General features: G+C 39.4%; 1 protein-coding gene across 4 annotated transcripts in view; it reads left to right on the forward strand.

Annotated features, from left to right (window-relative positions):
• The window catches only part of LOC118206603 (coiled-coil domain-containing protein 158-like), a 49,144-nt gene extending 39,254 nt beyond the window's left edge, over positions 1-9,890 (forward strand). For 2 of the 4 annotated variants that reach the window (XM_035379472.1, XM_035379473.1), the window contains exons 20-23: positions 1,092-1,159; positions 2,915-3,082; positions 4,634-4,711; positions 9,502-9,890. In XM_035379472.1, coding sequence (XP_035235363.1) covers positions 1,092-1,159; positions 2,915-3,082; positions 4,634-4,711; positions 9,502-9,590 — 403 coding nt within the window. In that variant the 3' untranslated portion in view covers positions 9,591-9,890. Of the gene's footprint in view, positions 1-1,091; positions 1,160-2,914; positions 3,083-4,633; positions 4,795-9,501 lie in introns of all 4 variants that reach the window. The other 2 variants (XR_004761210.1, XM_035379474.1) reach the window with 2 other exon arrangements.
• Positions 9,891-15,554: the final 5,664 nt, after the last annotated feature.

Here is a 15,554-nt window from a genome sequence, read left to right on the forward strand (position 1 = left end):
AATGGATAAAACTTAAAATGGTATACTCATAAATTCCTAAATTTCACGTCATTATGCAGTCAATGAATTAATTGTAAATTTTGCAAACTGAACCATAGGGCATTATGATAAACAGATAAGGATTTTAGTAAGTAGGCAGCTGCATTAATATAGACAGTGTCTCCATAGTCCAGGACAGATAAAAATGTTGACTGAATAATTTCCTTCCAATTGTCAAAAGAGAAACATGACCCGATTCTTTATAAAAAGCCAAGCCTTTACTCTTCACTTTCTTTGTAAGTTCCTCAATATGAGTATTGAAAGCCAAATTGTTGTCCATCCATACACATAAATATTTATAAGAAGGAACTAGCTCAATCTGAGTTCCATCCAGAGTGTGAATAGAAACCTCAGTAAAATGGATGCTATGCATCCTAGAGAAAAACATGCTTAGTTTTGTTTGTGTTTAAGACCCATTTTTGATCTAAAAAGATTCTGAATGACATTGAAAGCTGTCTGCAGATCATGCGGCTTGATTGACAGATTGTGCACAAGAATGCAAAATGGTATCACCTGCATACAGATGAATTAGTTTCTAATTAATAAGCCAATGTCACTTGTATATTGAGTGAAAAATAATGGGCCTTGATGGGCCTTTTTTGTCCAGAAACCAATATGTGATACCATCTGCAGCAATACATTGAGACCAATCTGTTCGGTATTTCCTAAACCAGTTACAGGCATTATGATCAAATCACATTGTGGACAGTCTTTGCAACAAACAGCTGTGGTCAACTGTATTAAATGCGTTCAACAGATCAATAAACAAAGCCATACAGTGTATTTTATTTTCCATAGAGCAAACAATACCATTAACTACTAGAGATGCAGCAGTAATGGTCATGAGCCCAGGCCTGAACCCAGACTGACAGGAGTACAAAACCGAGTCACTTGCCAGAAAAAACGTTGTTGAGATCCGACCAATCATTCCAATAATTTAGCTGGAAAACAGATGTTAGAAATTGAGCGTATCCAGCCTGCATTTCCCTCTCAAGTGTATGCTCCTTTCCTGCTTATTTATGTGAGTGCATGTGTTTGCATACTGTCTGCAGGGATCCTCTCACCCTACACACTGCTGATCTTGAGGAGGGGAACAGCAATGGCACCTTCTCCAGTGACGGTCAGTTTCTGCACTGTGATCCTGCTGTACACGGGTGTCCAAATCCAGTCTTGAAGGGCCACAGTTTCAGTGTGTTTCAGTGCCAGTGATTCATTGAGGTGTATTTACATAGACTTTATCGCTTTGATTTACTTTTAAAGGGTAATTACACCCTAGATAACTTTTTTTTTGTTGCAGTAAATGTGTTTGTATTCCTACTTTATAATGAAACACTTTAGTCCATTGTTTAAACATTTCTGAACTAATCTTATTTGGCAGAAAAAACTGGTAGAAAATGTCTTGGTGCTTTAATGTTTGAAAAATGCTTTCTGCTTTCCACTCTGGCCCTGTCCCAATCGTGATGCCAGAGTATCTTTTTAGAGGTACTACTGTGTCATGTATATGTCAATCAAGACGTCGAGTGGTCCTTTTATTTATTTCGTTTTTTTATGCTCTTGATCAATATACTTAAATAATTAAGAGACCATATATACACATACACCTTGCTCCTACATGCACATACACACATACAGAACCAACATACAGTACATGACACACACATACACATACAGACTCACAAAACAGGCACACACCTACATACAATTCCCCATCCATACAGCATGCATATATATATATATATATATATATATATATGTATATACAACACATCCATATCATCACTCATAATCTCCTGCTTATCTTCACACCAAACATCCACAGAATACATATTTATGTATTGTCTGCCTCACCCCCCTTGTTCCCTATTCTTTGCATGTTTTGATGTTTGTTTGTTTTCCATAAATTACTTTCTGGTCTTGTTTTTGTCTTTGTCTTCTCAGCTTCTATTTGCACTCATACAAAATGTCTAAGTAAAAGCCTTTACGGCCTATGCCCATGTTTGGTGCAATTTTAAAAAATGCATTCCTTGACTAAAAGAATCTTAGTCAGACAAGAACATTCAGACTAAACAATCAACTGACTGACTAAGGGATTTCAGCCCAAAGCATGAATACTAGCAACATCAGGTGCTCCTGTTGACTGTTGTCAGCATTGCTGTTCTTCCCAGTTGTCAGGCTCCCAATTCACTCCCATTCATTTTTGGGACCAAGCCAAAATGAATAGATTTAAAGCACACACTACAGAGGATAATAGATCCATAAAGCAAGATTGCATTGTATATGTTTGTTCTCATATCTGATGTATGTTTATTGCCTTACAAAGGAAAAGGAGATTAGGCAAAAAAAGTTTTATTTTAAATAAGTGATATATCTATGTGCAAAAAAACAAAACAGATTGAAATAGGTGTGTGCATTAAAATGAATCAAACTATGGCTTGCTGTATTCTATGCTGTAGACAACCTGAGAACAGTTCCATTATTTATAGCTAACATAAACCTGAAACAGATAACTTTGATTAAGAAGATATCCGTTGTAGTTAGTTTGTGCTTTAGTGTTTAGTGAACTAGCTTGGTTTAGTATTGGTGATGATAAATGCTTTGTTGTTATGAGTTGTGTTTTAGGAAAAAGCATAGGGGAAAAACACTTGCGTACTGAACCAGACTTGGAAAGTAATACCCGACAGCAATGTCTAAATATTTTTTACTGTACCCTCATTTTGTACCTTACCATACTGCCCTTGGTTATAGCTACATGACATATCCTTTGTTCTATATCAAATAAATATTAATGGCCATTTCGGAGAGCTCTGGTGCATCTCTTACTCATTATTCCTGGTGCCAGCTGTGATTTATAAGTGCTGTTTTTTTGTATCCACAGGCTATGAGCTGTCCTTCCCTGGCCCGCCTCACTACACCTCTTCACCCCGAGGTCCAGCAGTAGGCTGCAGGTCCCCTGTACACTCCTTGCTCACATCCACCCCCCACCCCTCCTCCCCAACAAAACCACAGCTGGAGAATGGGGGCCCATACCCAGACCTCAATACCAGTAAGTCCCCTGTCCCTGATGCAAGTTCCAGTATAGATTCCACCCTGACCCAGGAGCAGTTGCTCATTTTTTATTTTTTGAAAAATGGTTGGGGTTAGGATTAGGCGCAAAAACAGGATAAGTTGTTGGAGTTGGAAGTTGGAAGTCATCATGTGCATAAACACCAAGATTTGGTCAATGCCTGAATGGGATTTCAGGTCCAAAAGTGTCACATTTGTTTCCATGCCGGTCCGTGGGAACTATCATAATTTTACTAGCGAACACACTGCTACACTGCTGAAAGTTTTTTAATGAATAGTCATAAAACCATTGGCTTTCTGTCAGGCAATTATTTGGAGTAATTATACTAAATTGCAGTTGCTCTAAGAGGCTGTAATATTTGATAAAATATTTCTTTCTTCTACTGCAGCCAATTAAGCTAATTGTACGTTGCAACCAATCTGGATAGTGTAAACAAAATATTCATGATACAGTGGTCTTCCCTCTGCCAATGTGCTTGTCATATAAGTTAACAGCTCAGTACATTTGATGGCAGATAATGCTGACAGGTGCTAGGATCTGCAATCAATCAATGAGCCTCAGAAGGTCTAGTCACCTGAGGTACTAAAGGTACATTTTTCAAAGCAGTCCTGAGTTGATCTCAACCTGCATGAGCAATAGGGCTCAGCCTGTGTACAGTGGTCCAATCCCAAAAACAGAGCCCTCTCGACTTGCAGGTTACGGACTCACAGACATTAAGGGTGTATTTCCGGGGGACAGATGAGTCCACAGTGGACAAATGCTGATGGGCTGGTGCATTTAATCAATTTGGTCCATCACGGAAAGAAAGAGCATGTTTTTGTAGTTTATATGCAAATCATCACCCTCGCTTACCTACAAAAATACCTACGACATTGACGTACTTACTATGTCATTGGCCCATACTGAATTTTTGGTTATTCCCAATGGTTTAAGTCTGCAACAAAGCATGTTTAACAAGAGGTTTGATAGAGGGTACAAAAAGTCCACACATGAGCACTCACAAAAAAGCTGTATTGACAATGGGACAGACCTAAGCCCTCATGGATTTGATGGGAACGTACCTTTGGGTTCACAAGTCCACAAGTCCAGAGAATAGGATTCAGCCATCGAGCGTATTTACTAGTTGTTTAGCTGAGGAACTTAAATTATATAGGTCATTGGTGTAGTTAAATGTTCTAAAATGTCATGTGCATTTTTTCTTATTTATTACCCTTAGATTGGGTGAGAAATATTTGGTTCTGGTTTGGGTCTGCTGTAGTTTGTAAATTCCATTGATGTAGATATTTGAACCTGTGGGGACTACAGAATCTGAAGATAACTGGGACACTAAATTGCAGGGACATTTGTCTTATGATTGTGAATGTCCTGCATGAGTAATCAGGAAAAACAAGAGCTGAATACAATCCTATAAATTAATTTACCACTGTCCTCGTGAATATTGTTTGTGTTGACAGTATTTGATGTGTCGCAAGTCTTCTGGTTCAGTGTGTTGCTTGTTGTGAGACTGAAAGGAACTAACCAACGTTACAGGAAAGGCGTGCAAGAAGCTACAGGGCAAACTGGACAGCATGCAGAGCCTAGTGGACGACTTGCAAAACAAGGCACAAGGTGTAGCCCAGTAATTTGTCAACTCTTCTTAAGTTTTCCTGGTGCTCATGTTGTATTGTCATCTTCAGTTCAGGTTAACTAAGGTCAGTGTAATATACATCATCAATACATGACTCATTCACCAATACACAGTTGAACTGGTTTAAGTGTCAGGTATCGGCATACTCAACCTTGTATGCTGCAAATGACCATTTCTTATTCATAGTGACATACAAAACATAATGCTCAGATTTAAATCAAGAGTGTTATCAATCCACTGTATTTTTGCAGTACCTACTGGGTATGGGCAGGTTGCATGTTTCTGTATCTCTAAATATGCACTTGCTACATTTACAGGTTTATTTTTTTAAACTGCTAAATTCAACAAATAAATAGTAATTGTGCATTAATATTAGCAGAACTATGTCATGTTTAAGCATTCAAGCTTTTTCATACGACTGCATATTTTAGGGATTGGATGGTGAGTGGTGTCATCCATTCTGTGAAAAGTATGGAAAAATATTTTTCAATAGACTTTTTATAATTATATGGTTTTCAATAGTAGGACATAACTTACCTTCATTGAGTTCTGACAATTGGTACATATAATTTCATGATAAGTATCACATTTTAATTTGTCCCTCATAACAGATTTTTACTTTGTCTTTACATATTAAACCAAAAATGAGCCAACATGCAGAAACCAGTGAAAAAGTGCACTCATGATGCAGAAGCTTGTAGAACCCCCTTTAGCAGCTGTTATGTCGTATCAGTATGGTGAGGATGCAGGGAAAAAACGTATATGTATTTAATACACCTTCATGTCTCTTTTAGGCCTTATACACACTGGTCAGTTTGCTTTTGGTTTCGGAAACATTTTAGTTGAGTTTTTCACAACCTTGACCTGTTTGTACACATTACTTGAATGCATTCTGTGGTTTTTGAAACCTAGAATGTGTTTCCTGCCACATGTTTCCTTGACAGCAGATTTGACTTTTTGCTATCCTTGGTAACCATAGCGATGTGTACAGTTGAAAAAACTAGAATAAACAACATCACTGCATTTGCTGCTTTCCAAGTGTTTATGGAGATGGAAAGCATCAAGTCACAAAGACGAAAACGGTGTTGAGGCAAGTTCTTCTTGACCATGAAATAAGACTTACGACAATCTTGCATGTATCCTACCATCCATCACCAACATATCCTGTACAGCAGGGCTGCCCAGTCCTGTTCCTGTAGCTCCTGAAAAGCTACAGGACAGTAGATCTCCAGGAACAGGATTGGGTTGCCCTCCTGTACACATTCACGGCTATAACCAGTTAAGGGTTTTTGCAATGTTTCCAATCCTTGCTCTGACGGTTTTTTTATTTAAATATTTTCACAACCCCTGACAGTGTGGGTTTGATTGTATTAAAGGGTAATTACACCCTATATCACTTTTTAAAAGCTGTAAACATGTTTGTATGCTAAAACATAAGTGGTCTAGGGTGCAATTACCCTTTAATACTGCCAAACCCACACTGTTAGGGGTTGTGAAAATATTTAAATATTATTTCAACATTTCTGAAATAATACCCTTTGTCAGAAAAAATTGTAGAAAATGTATTGGTGCTGCTCTTTAATGTATTACAAATGCTTTCTGCATTTCACTCTGGCCCCACCTCAATCCTGATGTCAGGGTTCCTCTTTAGAGGTACCAGTATGTCCATGTAGATGTCAATCAACACATTGAGTGGGAAAATTGTTGCTGCTTACCAATTTGTCGATTTACTTTTTCAATACAACGAAACACTGCTGGCACCTGATTGGCCAGGTTGGTTTTGGGACAGCAGTGTCAAGCCTTAGAAACATGGCAGCCTGTTCACAAACTTTCTTGTAAACAGTCCACTAAAATATGCTCATGAAAACATTTGAGGTGAAATATGGGCCATGCAATTGCTGAATCTTGATTCATATTTTATCTGCTACACCTAGTTTGACAGTTTGGTCCTAGTTTCATGAGCCAGGCACAGTTACGCTGCAAAAATTAATTTGCAGAGCGAATGCCTTATGGACACACATACTCCACCCACCCCTGGAAGCATTTTTTAAAATAGTGTAGTAGGCAGATTCAGCCTGAAACTGAGAGTGAAATTACCCTGTAAGGGGCTGAAATGGTTTTAGAAAAGGGTTTTAATGCTCAGGAGTGAGGCCTTTGTCAGTACTGACAAACCAGGCCATTTCAATCTTGACTGACTTCACACAGGGCCAGTGTAACCAACTTTTTCCCCATGGAAATTAGCTAACGCATGCACAGAAAGTAGCTAGAAGAGGCTAAATGATAACATATGCTAATTCACATATGTCTGATGTCATCACATACTCATGTTCATATGAAAACGTGTATCTCACTGGTGGATGGTTGACTGTAGCTTCTCTCTGCATTCACTAACCAGCCACAGTTATATGAACTGTATAGCAATAGCAAGCACATGTAAGACTGCAGATCCATTGAGCAGCGTTGGCAACGGTTTCCAAGGAAGCGGATGTCTGCTGAAAAAGTTGCAAGATTTGTTGTTAGGTTCTTTTTTGAAATAAAGTCTCTAAAGGGGTTTGAAAAGTTGCTAAATCTAGCAACAAAATGTTGCCAAGTGCATTGGGCACCAATTGACCATTTGCAAAACTTCCAGAAGTCCCACCCTCATTAGCAACTGTTGCTATGTACAACAGAAAAAGAATAGACAATGGAGTCAGCTGGCAACATCTGAGTGAATTACCACAAGAAATTACATATGATTAGTATAGTATAGAAGTATAGACAAATGTCTTTGAATAGTAGACAGCAAGATCTGTAGTTTCCCCAGGAGGGTTACATACACAACATGAAACTAAGTAGGTTGCTAATAAGTGCAAAAGCATATCACTTGCATGAAAAAACACAAATCGCAAATTGAAGGCACAAATATTAGGTATTTTTACCGGTGTTTAATATTTGTTAAAGAAATTAGCTGTTCACCTATTTTGCTTGCTGTATTGACACAGCATCTTCTTCTGGATGCTCCAAGTGATTGAAAGGAACAACCATGTGTTTGCAGGCATTTATAATAAGCACACACCAGATTGGTCTGTTTGGTAGGCTATTTGCTTTGTAAAAGCTTACCTGTGTGTTAAACAAACAAAATCAGTTTTCCTCATCAATTTGTGCATTACCACAACTCACTTCACAGAAGAATTAAATGAATGTCCTTTACAATCCAAGAAAATCACAGACCCCATAGACAGGATTTATCACAGAAGCCTATAAGATCCACTTCATGCTGCCCCCCCCCTTGTTCCCACCATAGCTCTGCTCTATCAATAGCTAATGCCCTTAACTTCTAAAATTACACCACATCTCTTGCCATAAGCTCTATGTCTAAATACAAAATAATAAGCCAACTGCCTATATATTCTTCATCCAGGCTGCAAGGTCCACCTCCAACAAACTCAACCCCTAGCCACAATTTAGAAATACGAAGTATGAACAAAGATCTTTCTTCAATACACGCACTACAGCCTGGGACAGTATCCCCTTTCTCCTAGATAAGTCACATATCTTTATTCATTCATTCTTTATTCTCTTTATTCATACATGTATACATTTTTATTCTTCCCCCTAACTTAATGAGGTAGTGGAAACCTGCTGAAAAACCATTTCAGGCTCTGTTTGTCAATAACTGTAATATTTTTGTAACATCTAGTTGCACAGTTGCTTTTTTAACTTTTTTAATAGTCTGAGAGGAGACTGTTGACTGGGTACTCTGGACCTGTTTTTCTTTCCTCTGTTCTTCCTTCTTACCATGAACAAACTTGTCCTGCTGTGAGGATGCCACTGGGGCTATGCTAGGGGACAGAGGGCTAGCACTAGCATTCAAATGGGCCATAAAGGAATCTAGAAATCATTGCTACTTCTAATGCGTTGAAGAGTCCAGATAAGCTTGTCCACTAGTCTAGAATATGATCTATATTTTACATTTGCAAGATTACCACTAATGGCAGATACAAGAAAATATTATTACGCTCAGTCCACACAACAGGAAGAGAGATGGCAGGATAAATAAGCATGATTACTTTCATGTTAACATATGAGTTAACAGAGTGGATATTCCAATGACTTCCTTGTTGACTTTCTGAATCCCGATGTCACAAAATTTGGTTAATTACAAGGTATCTGTGACATAGAAGTAATAAACGAAAAGTGCTTATATATCTAAAAATATGAGAAAATAATTTTTCATAAAAACTACTGATAAAACGGCACAGAAAAGCACACCTCCATAATATAATTTAATTTCAAACAGGAAATGTTTGAACCCTTCACTGATGATCTCATAAATATATTTTGTACTTTGATTGCTGCATTAACACAAGCATGAACGCTCCAGACTAAGCTTTCAGAGTTTCTGCTTTTAAATACACATAGTATCACTTCCTGATGGTCAAAAATATGTGTACCTGATTAGTACATGATTCTAATTACCATCTTAATTGAGAGAGGAGCAGTAAGGATGCAGATACTTTTCACACATGGATTCTGAATGTTGGCGTAGTTTTGGTTGAATGAATAATGACAACATATTAAATGTCCAGTGTTAATTCAACTCCAGCGGAGTACATATGGTCCCACTCTGGAAAATGCATTGCTGTGAAACGTATTTGCTGTATTTCCAGAAAGTCCACTTGTTTACAGTATGTTCCATTTCTGTAAGGGACACCGGGAACCGTTCATGTTCATTGGTGCCGGAGTGAATATGATGGAAGCTGAAACATTTCTTTTCTGTTTTCTTAAATAGAAATGTCTTCTATGATAAAGACTGAAGAGACAAGGATGCGAAGCGTAAAAGACAGAAGCAAGCTTTCAAATGGATTAGACTCTGACTAAATTGATGATTTTAAATTTAATAACACCTGATTAAATGCAGCTACGATGCTTCTAGTTGTAATTGTTAATAATTCATATTATTTGTAATACGGCATAATCTGGAGATTAATGAATTCAACAAGGTCATATCAGGATTTATACTGTATTTATTTATTTTTGTACCAGCAGCTATGTATTTTTTATGCTTTTATGATAAAAATGAACAGATTATTCAATAAGCAAGAAATAGCTGCAAAAGACCTGTGATAAGAACAATTGTTTTTAAATAAAGCCCAGTATGAAACTGTTGATTGCAAAACACTTAATTGTGGGGTTATTTGGCAGGATTTTTATTTCAGCCATAACTGCCGTCAGAAAATTCAGTCTGAACATTTGCTTTTGTTGTCCCCCATAAATTATGCCCTTGGATACAAGTGTATTTTTAGAAGATTGTCAGACACTGCTTCACACACCTCAGTGTTACTGTGTTGAGGAGCTGGGGACGTGTTAAGGAGTTTCATTTAATCTCACTGTTTATTCGCTTGAACAGACTCCTTACTTTTGGTGGCCTATATTTTCACAGGGAATCATTTATCATGTGATTGTAAATTACTTGCACCTGCATCCCAACCCAGGATTCAGGCGTACAGTGCTGACCTTGGCATGGCAAGAACAAGAGTCATCCTGGAAATTGATGGTGCCAAAGGCATCTGTGGGGGTAGCCTTAGTGTGCAGACCCATGGACTATTCCTACTCACCCTTGTCTGATTGGGCCAGCTGGTGTGGGGGCGGGGCCCGCCCCAGGGCAGTGTGCCCTGTGCTCCCCAATAAGCCTACCACCACAGCACCTGGTAAAGAAAGAGAGAGAAATGGAAACTAATTCTTAGTGTGGGACACCCAATAGCAGGAATATTATGCAACTTCATGGAGACAACTCATTGACAAGGGTTACGAAGCACTTAAGACATTCATTTTGACAAATAGAATTAGTGGTGGAACATTTTGTTTTCTTGGAATTGAAAAGAGTTGTAGAGAAATTGTAAAGAAAATCACAACAAAAAAAACATCTCACCTACAGTATGAGGATTTTGGAATGCAGGGATTGATTTCACATATTCCCTCTTGTACAAGGTTTCTTCATTCCAAGATTTCCTGGACCTTCAGTTTAAAATACGTTTTCATGTCATCAAGAAAAAACAAACTTAGATCAAAGTGTAAATGACTGGTAAGTGAACAGTTATGAATTTTATTCATTGTAGTCCTGTTCTTAGATTTTCTAAAAATGCATACGTAAGTAAGGAGAACCTTATGTTCCTGTTTTTTCATTGAAACTGTTTGTGAGAGAGCCTGCTTGTGTCGCCAGTCTGATCCAGAGACTGTAAAAAATAGGTCTGATCGCGCAATGACGTCTCTCCCTGCATGCGTATGTGCTGGGCTTCTCGGAGTCTGCGCGGAAGGAACTGTGAGCGAAAACCAAGGGCTCTCAGGAGATTCCAAACTTACAGTACCTAGAGTTTCCCCGTGCCTATGCGCCACCATGTGCAGATACTGTTACGGTTACCCAAGAACTGCATATCTTTTGTGACACCTCTGAGCGAGCTTATGGCTCAGTCGCCTACATTCGCACTGTGGATGATCAGAACCAGATTCATGTTTCCTTTGTGCTTGCCAGGTCACGGGTAGCCCCAAAGAAACAACTCTCGATGCCTCACCTCGAGTTGAGTGCTGCACTCACTGGGGCCCAGCTGGCCAGTACCCTCCAGGCTGAACTCACGGTGCCTATTCACCAAATAATCCTCTGGTCAGACTCCACCACAGTACTGTATTGGCTCAGGTCACAATCTTGCCGATACAAGGTCTTTGTTGGAACTTGTGTCATCGAGATTCAGAACCTGACGGACGTGGAGAGTTGGAGATATGTGGATTCGGCAAACAACCCAGCAGATGACATCACCCGGGGTTTAACCCTGGAAGAACTAGCACAGCCCCATCGGTGGCATCGAGGTCCACCCTTCCTCCATCAGGCTACTGATCAGTGGCCAGCAACACCTTCCACTGATTCCGAGCCTGACGACAGTGAGCTCAAGAAATACGCTTTCATTGGTACTGTCACATCTTCTGACGCTAGTACATTCTCCTCATGGAAGGAACTTTTACAAGCCACATCCCAGTCCCTTCACGGGGTGGCTGATTCAGACTCTAGCTCACCTGGTAATGCAGCAGACTACATTGCCGCGGAGAGGCTCCTCCTGGCACAAGCCCAGATGGACTCATTTCCTGAGGAGGTCAAAGCCCTTAAATTTAACTGGCCTTTCCCATCTGATAGTCGACTGGCAACTCTATCTCCTGATTATGACGATGCCACTGGACTGCCGAGTTGGTGGCAGACTAAGCCATTCGGAAACATCAGCACTCTTGCCGAAGCTGCCAACTTTGGCGAGCTAAGCCTGATATCCCCAAAATGGCTGATCTTCCGCCCTCTCGTCTGCGCCTTTACAAGCCACCATTCTATTCGACCGGAATGGATTGTTTTGGCCCCTTTACAATCAACATTGGACGTCGCCAGGAGAAGAGATGGGGAATCATCTATAAGTGTATGACAACACGTTGTGTGCACCTAGACCTTCTTGAGAGCTTGGATAGTGACGCATTCTTGATGTCGCTAAGGCGATTTATAGCACGATGCGGCAAGCCGTACGAGCTACTTTCTGACAATGGCACCAACTTTGTCGGCGTAGAGCGGGAACTGCGCAAGGCTTTCACTTCCATGGCCCCTCACTTGCAGGAACAGTTGGCCGAACAGATGATGTAATTTCGGTTCAACCCGCCAAGTGCTCCTCACTTCGGTGGGACCTGGGAGAGAGAGGTGAAATCTGTGAAGACTGCTCTCAAAGTCATTCTCAAAGAACAAACTGTGCTACAGACAGTTCTCATAGAAGTAGAAGGCATATTGAACGCCAAACCTCTGGGATACCTGTCGTCTGATATTGCCGACCCAGATCCGATCACCCCGAGTATCCTGCTCGTGGGACGTCATGATTCCTCTCTTCCTCAAGCCCTGTATGATTCTAGCAATCTCCTAGGGAAGCGCGCCGTTGGAGACATAGCCAAGTGTTGGCGGATCACTTTTGGTCCACTTTCATTCTCCATTACTCGCCTAGTCTACAGGAGAGACGGAAGTGGAGGACAGATGGCAGGGAACTGACTGTGGATCAAGTGGTGCTTATTGTAGATCCACAACTCCCCCGCGCCCTTTGGCTTGTGGGTAAGGTGACTCATACGTACCCTGGGGCAGATGGACACATTCGAACTGCGGCTGTTCAGGTGGGAGACAAGACATGCATTCTTCCAGTAGCCCGATTAGTCCAGATCCCAAGACTCCGTGATGAGGACGATCAGGGTCACTAGCTTTCTCCCTGTGTACAACTGTCCTGGCAGACATTTGGGGGCAGCTGTGTGAGAGAGCCTGCTTGTGCCGCCAGTCTGATCGCGCAATGACGTCTCCCTGCATGCGTACGTGCTGGGCTCCTCGGAGTCTGCGCGGAAGGAACTGTGAGCGAAAACCAAGGGCTCTTTTTCCACCGTTGTTTTCATTTGTAATGACTGCGTAAATTAGTACAATGTAAGTACTTCTACCATTTAGCGGTGCTTGTTAGCCTTAGTGTTTTGCTGGGTTTATAATTTGGCTGAAATTGCCAATTAATTTAGAACGTATTGTTTAATTGCTATATTATTTCGGTCTTCCTAGTTCCTCATATGGCGGCTAGTTCGGCTAGGTTGCTACACCTGTTAATAATCGCGTATGTAACATAGCAGTGGAAAACGTATTAAGTTAAGTTAATTATGATGTAAAGCACCTTGTCCATGCATAGTACTGCCAGTTATTCTGTTGATGCCACTGTATTTATGTTAATGCAAATTTAGAAAGAGCAAATAATGCTACCGATGTTAATTGGCATGCTAAGGTTTGTAGCCGTTGATTATTGTGAAACTCTATTCTTCAGTTAAACCCGGATAGCAGCTACTAACATTAAGGGTGGTAATTCTGCCCTAGGGTGATAATTTGTTATTATTCTTATTATAACTGGCTATATTGTTATTATTATGCCTTTAAGGTGATGTAATGTTTTCTCCTTTGTATTTTCTCTAGACCACACACACATACATGGTACCAGTGACAATGCATCTTAAATAAAGCTGCTTAAATGAAGAATCCTCCTCGTTGATTCTCTAACCGGAGTCAGGTCCATATCGCCCCAACTCTAAATATCGGTCTGCAAATTCCAGAGGTCTCTATACCTCTAGTATACTATTCATTAAGAATTTTAAGAGGGACTTTGTGGGAGAAGTTGACAGTATGCCACAATTTTAACTAATAGAATAAAGAATGCAAGGGAGATCAATCAGAAAAATCTTTTTCATTTTGAAAGTATTTTTATATAAAACAATTAAGGTTGTTAGCCTGACTTTACGTGTAGGTGCAAGTATGTAAGAATACTTGTTTAAGAAAAGTCATGAAGGGGGAGCCACATGGATTTCATGATGGCAAATGTATTGATTTTCAATGACAATGGTCAATTTCGCTGTGGCATTTCTACTATTAACTACTTTTAACTAGGCTACTGTAGCTACCTTGGATAGCCACATATTAAAATGTATGTTACCTAAGCCTATGGATCATTTACCAACATACAATTAGTAGGTCCATCATGTATACAATAACCCATTAAGAACACACCGTAATCAAAAATATGACACTCATTTATTTGTAATTCATGGTAAAGGAGAAATGACTGAATCCACACCTGTTTCTTTGAGCTAGAATGTGTGTTTGCATGTATATATGTGTATGTATGTCTCTAGAGTTAGTTATCTTATGGTTCATACATTTATACGCATTATTATCAGTTACTCATAACACAGTACAAAAAGAAATATCTCAACAAAAATACATTTTCCATGTACAAAAATCCCAAGTTACCACACATACAAAACACTGTAAGTCATGGATTATAATGTGAAAAATCCAGGCCTGCCACTAAAAGTACTGATATCAAAATTAGGCCAAGTTACAAGAAACAATACTGGCTATCTTAGCTCACACAAATGAAACAAGCTGTATTCCAAAGCAATGCTTCCCAATGTTTCCTAAAATATTTCCCTTTATTTTTTCATCATACCGTCTGAAGAGAATGTGGTCAGTCAAACTTTCTCTCACATCAAAGTGTCAAATAACAATTTAAATGTTTTAAATAACTGATGAAAACTTGAAAGGACATGTTTATACTTCAAGTTAATTTTAGTCCTTGCAATTTACTGTGACAATTGAAATATCATTTGTAAAACGGACACTATAGATAGATACTTCATCACCCCCAAGGAGACATTTTTCGAGCAGCATACAGTTGAGGTCAAAAGTTTACATACACCTAGGCTGAAGGTATTAAAACTAAGTTTTTCACAACTCCGCACATTTCATGTTACCATACATTTCTTTTGGAAAGTCAATTAGGGCATCTACTTTGTTCACATCGGAGGTAATTTTAAAACAATCGATTAGAGACAAATTTATTTCAGCTTTAATTCACTATATCAGAATTCCAATGGGTCAAAAGTTTACATACACTTTGTTAGTATTTGGTGGCATTGCCTTTTAATTGCTTAATTTGAATCAAACACTTGGGGTAGCCTTCAACAAGCTTCTCACAATACTTTGCCAATTTTTTTTGTCAATATTGTTTGTTGTTCCTTGGTCTCATTTTGATATCAAGACTTTCAATGCCAGGCCAAGATTTTGCAAGTTTTAATTAATGGCTTGTAGTATACGTAAGTAGCTTGGCATTTTTGCACATTGTTTTTGTTGATTTAATCCTCCCCAGTCAGAACTACAACCTGGAATACAATGGGCCTCATTCACGAAACATGCACATCACATTTGATCGTAAACTGTGTGCAAGAACGTTTTGGCATTCATATTTTTTTTAA

The sequence above is a fragment of the Anguilla anguilla genome, chromosome 10 (genome assembly GCF_013347855.1).
Source record: "Anguilla anguilla isolate fAngAng1 chromosome 10, fAngAng1.pri, whole genome shotgun sequence".
Taxonomy (NCBI): domain Eukaryota; kingdom Metazoa; phylum Chordata; class Actinopteri; order Anguilliformes; family Anguillidae; genus Anguilla; species Anguilla anguilla.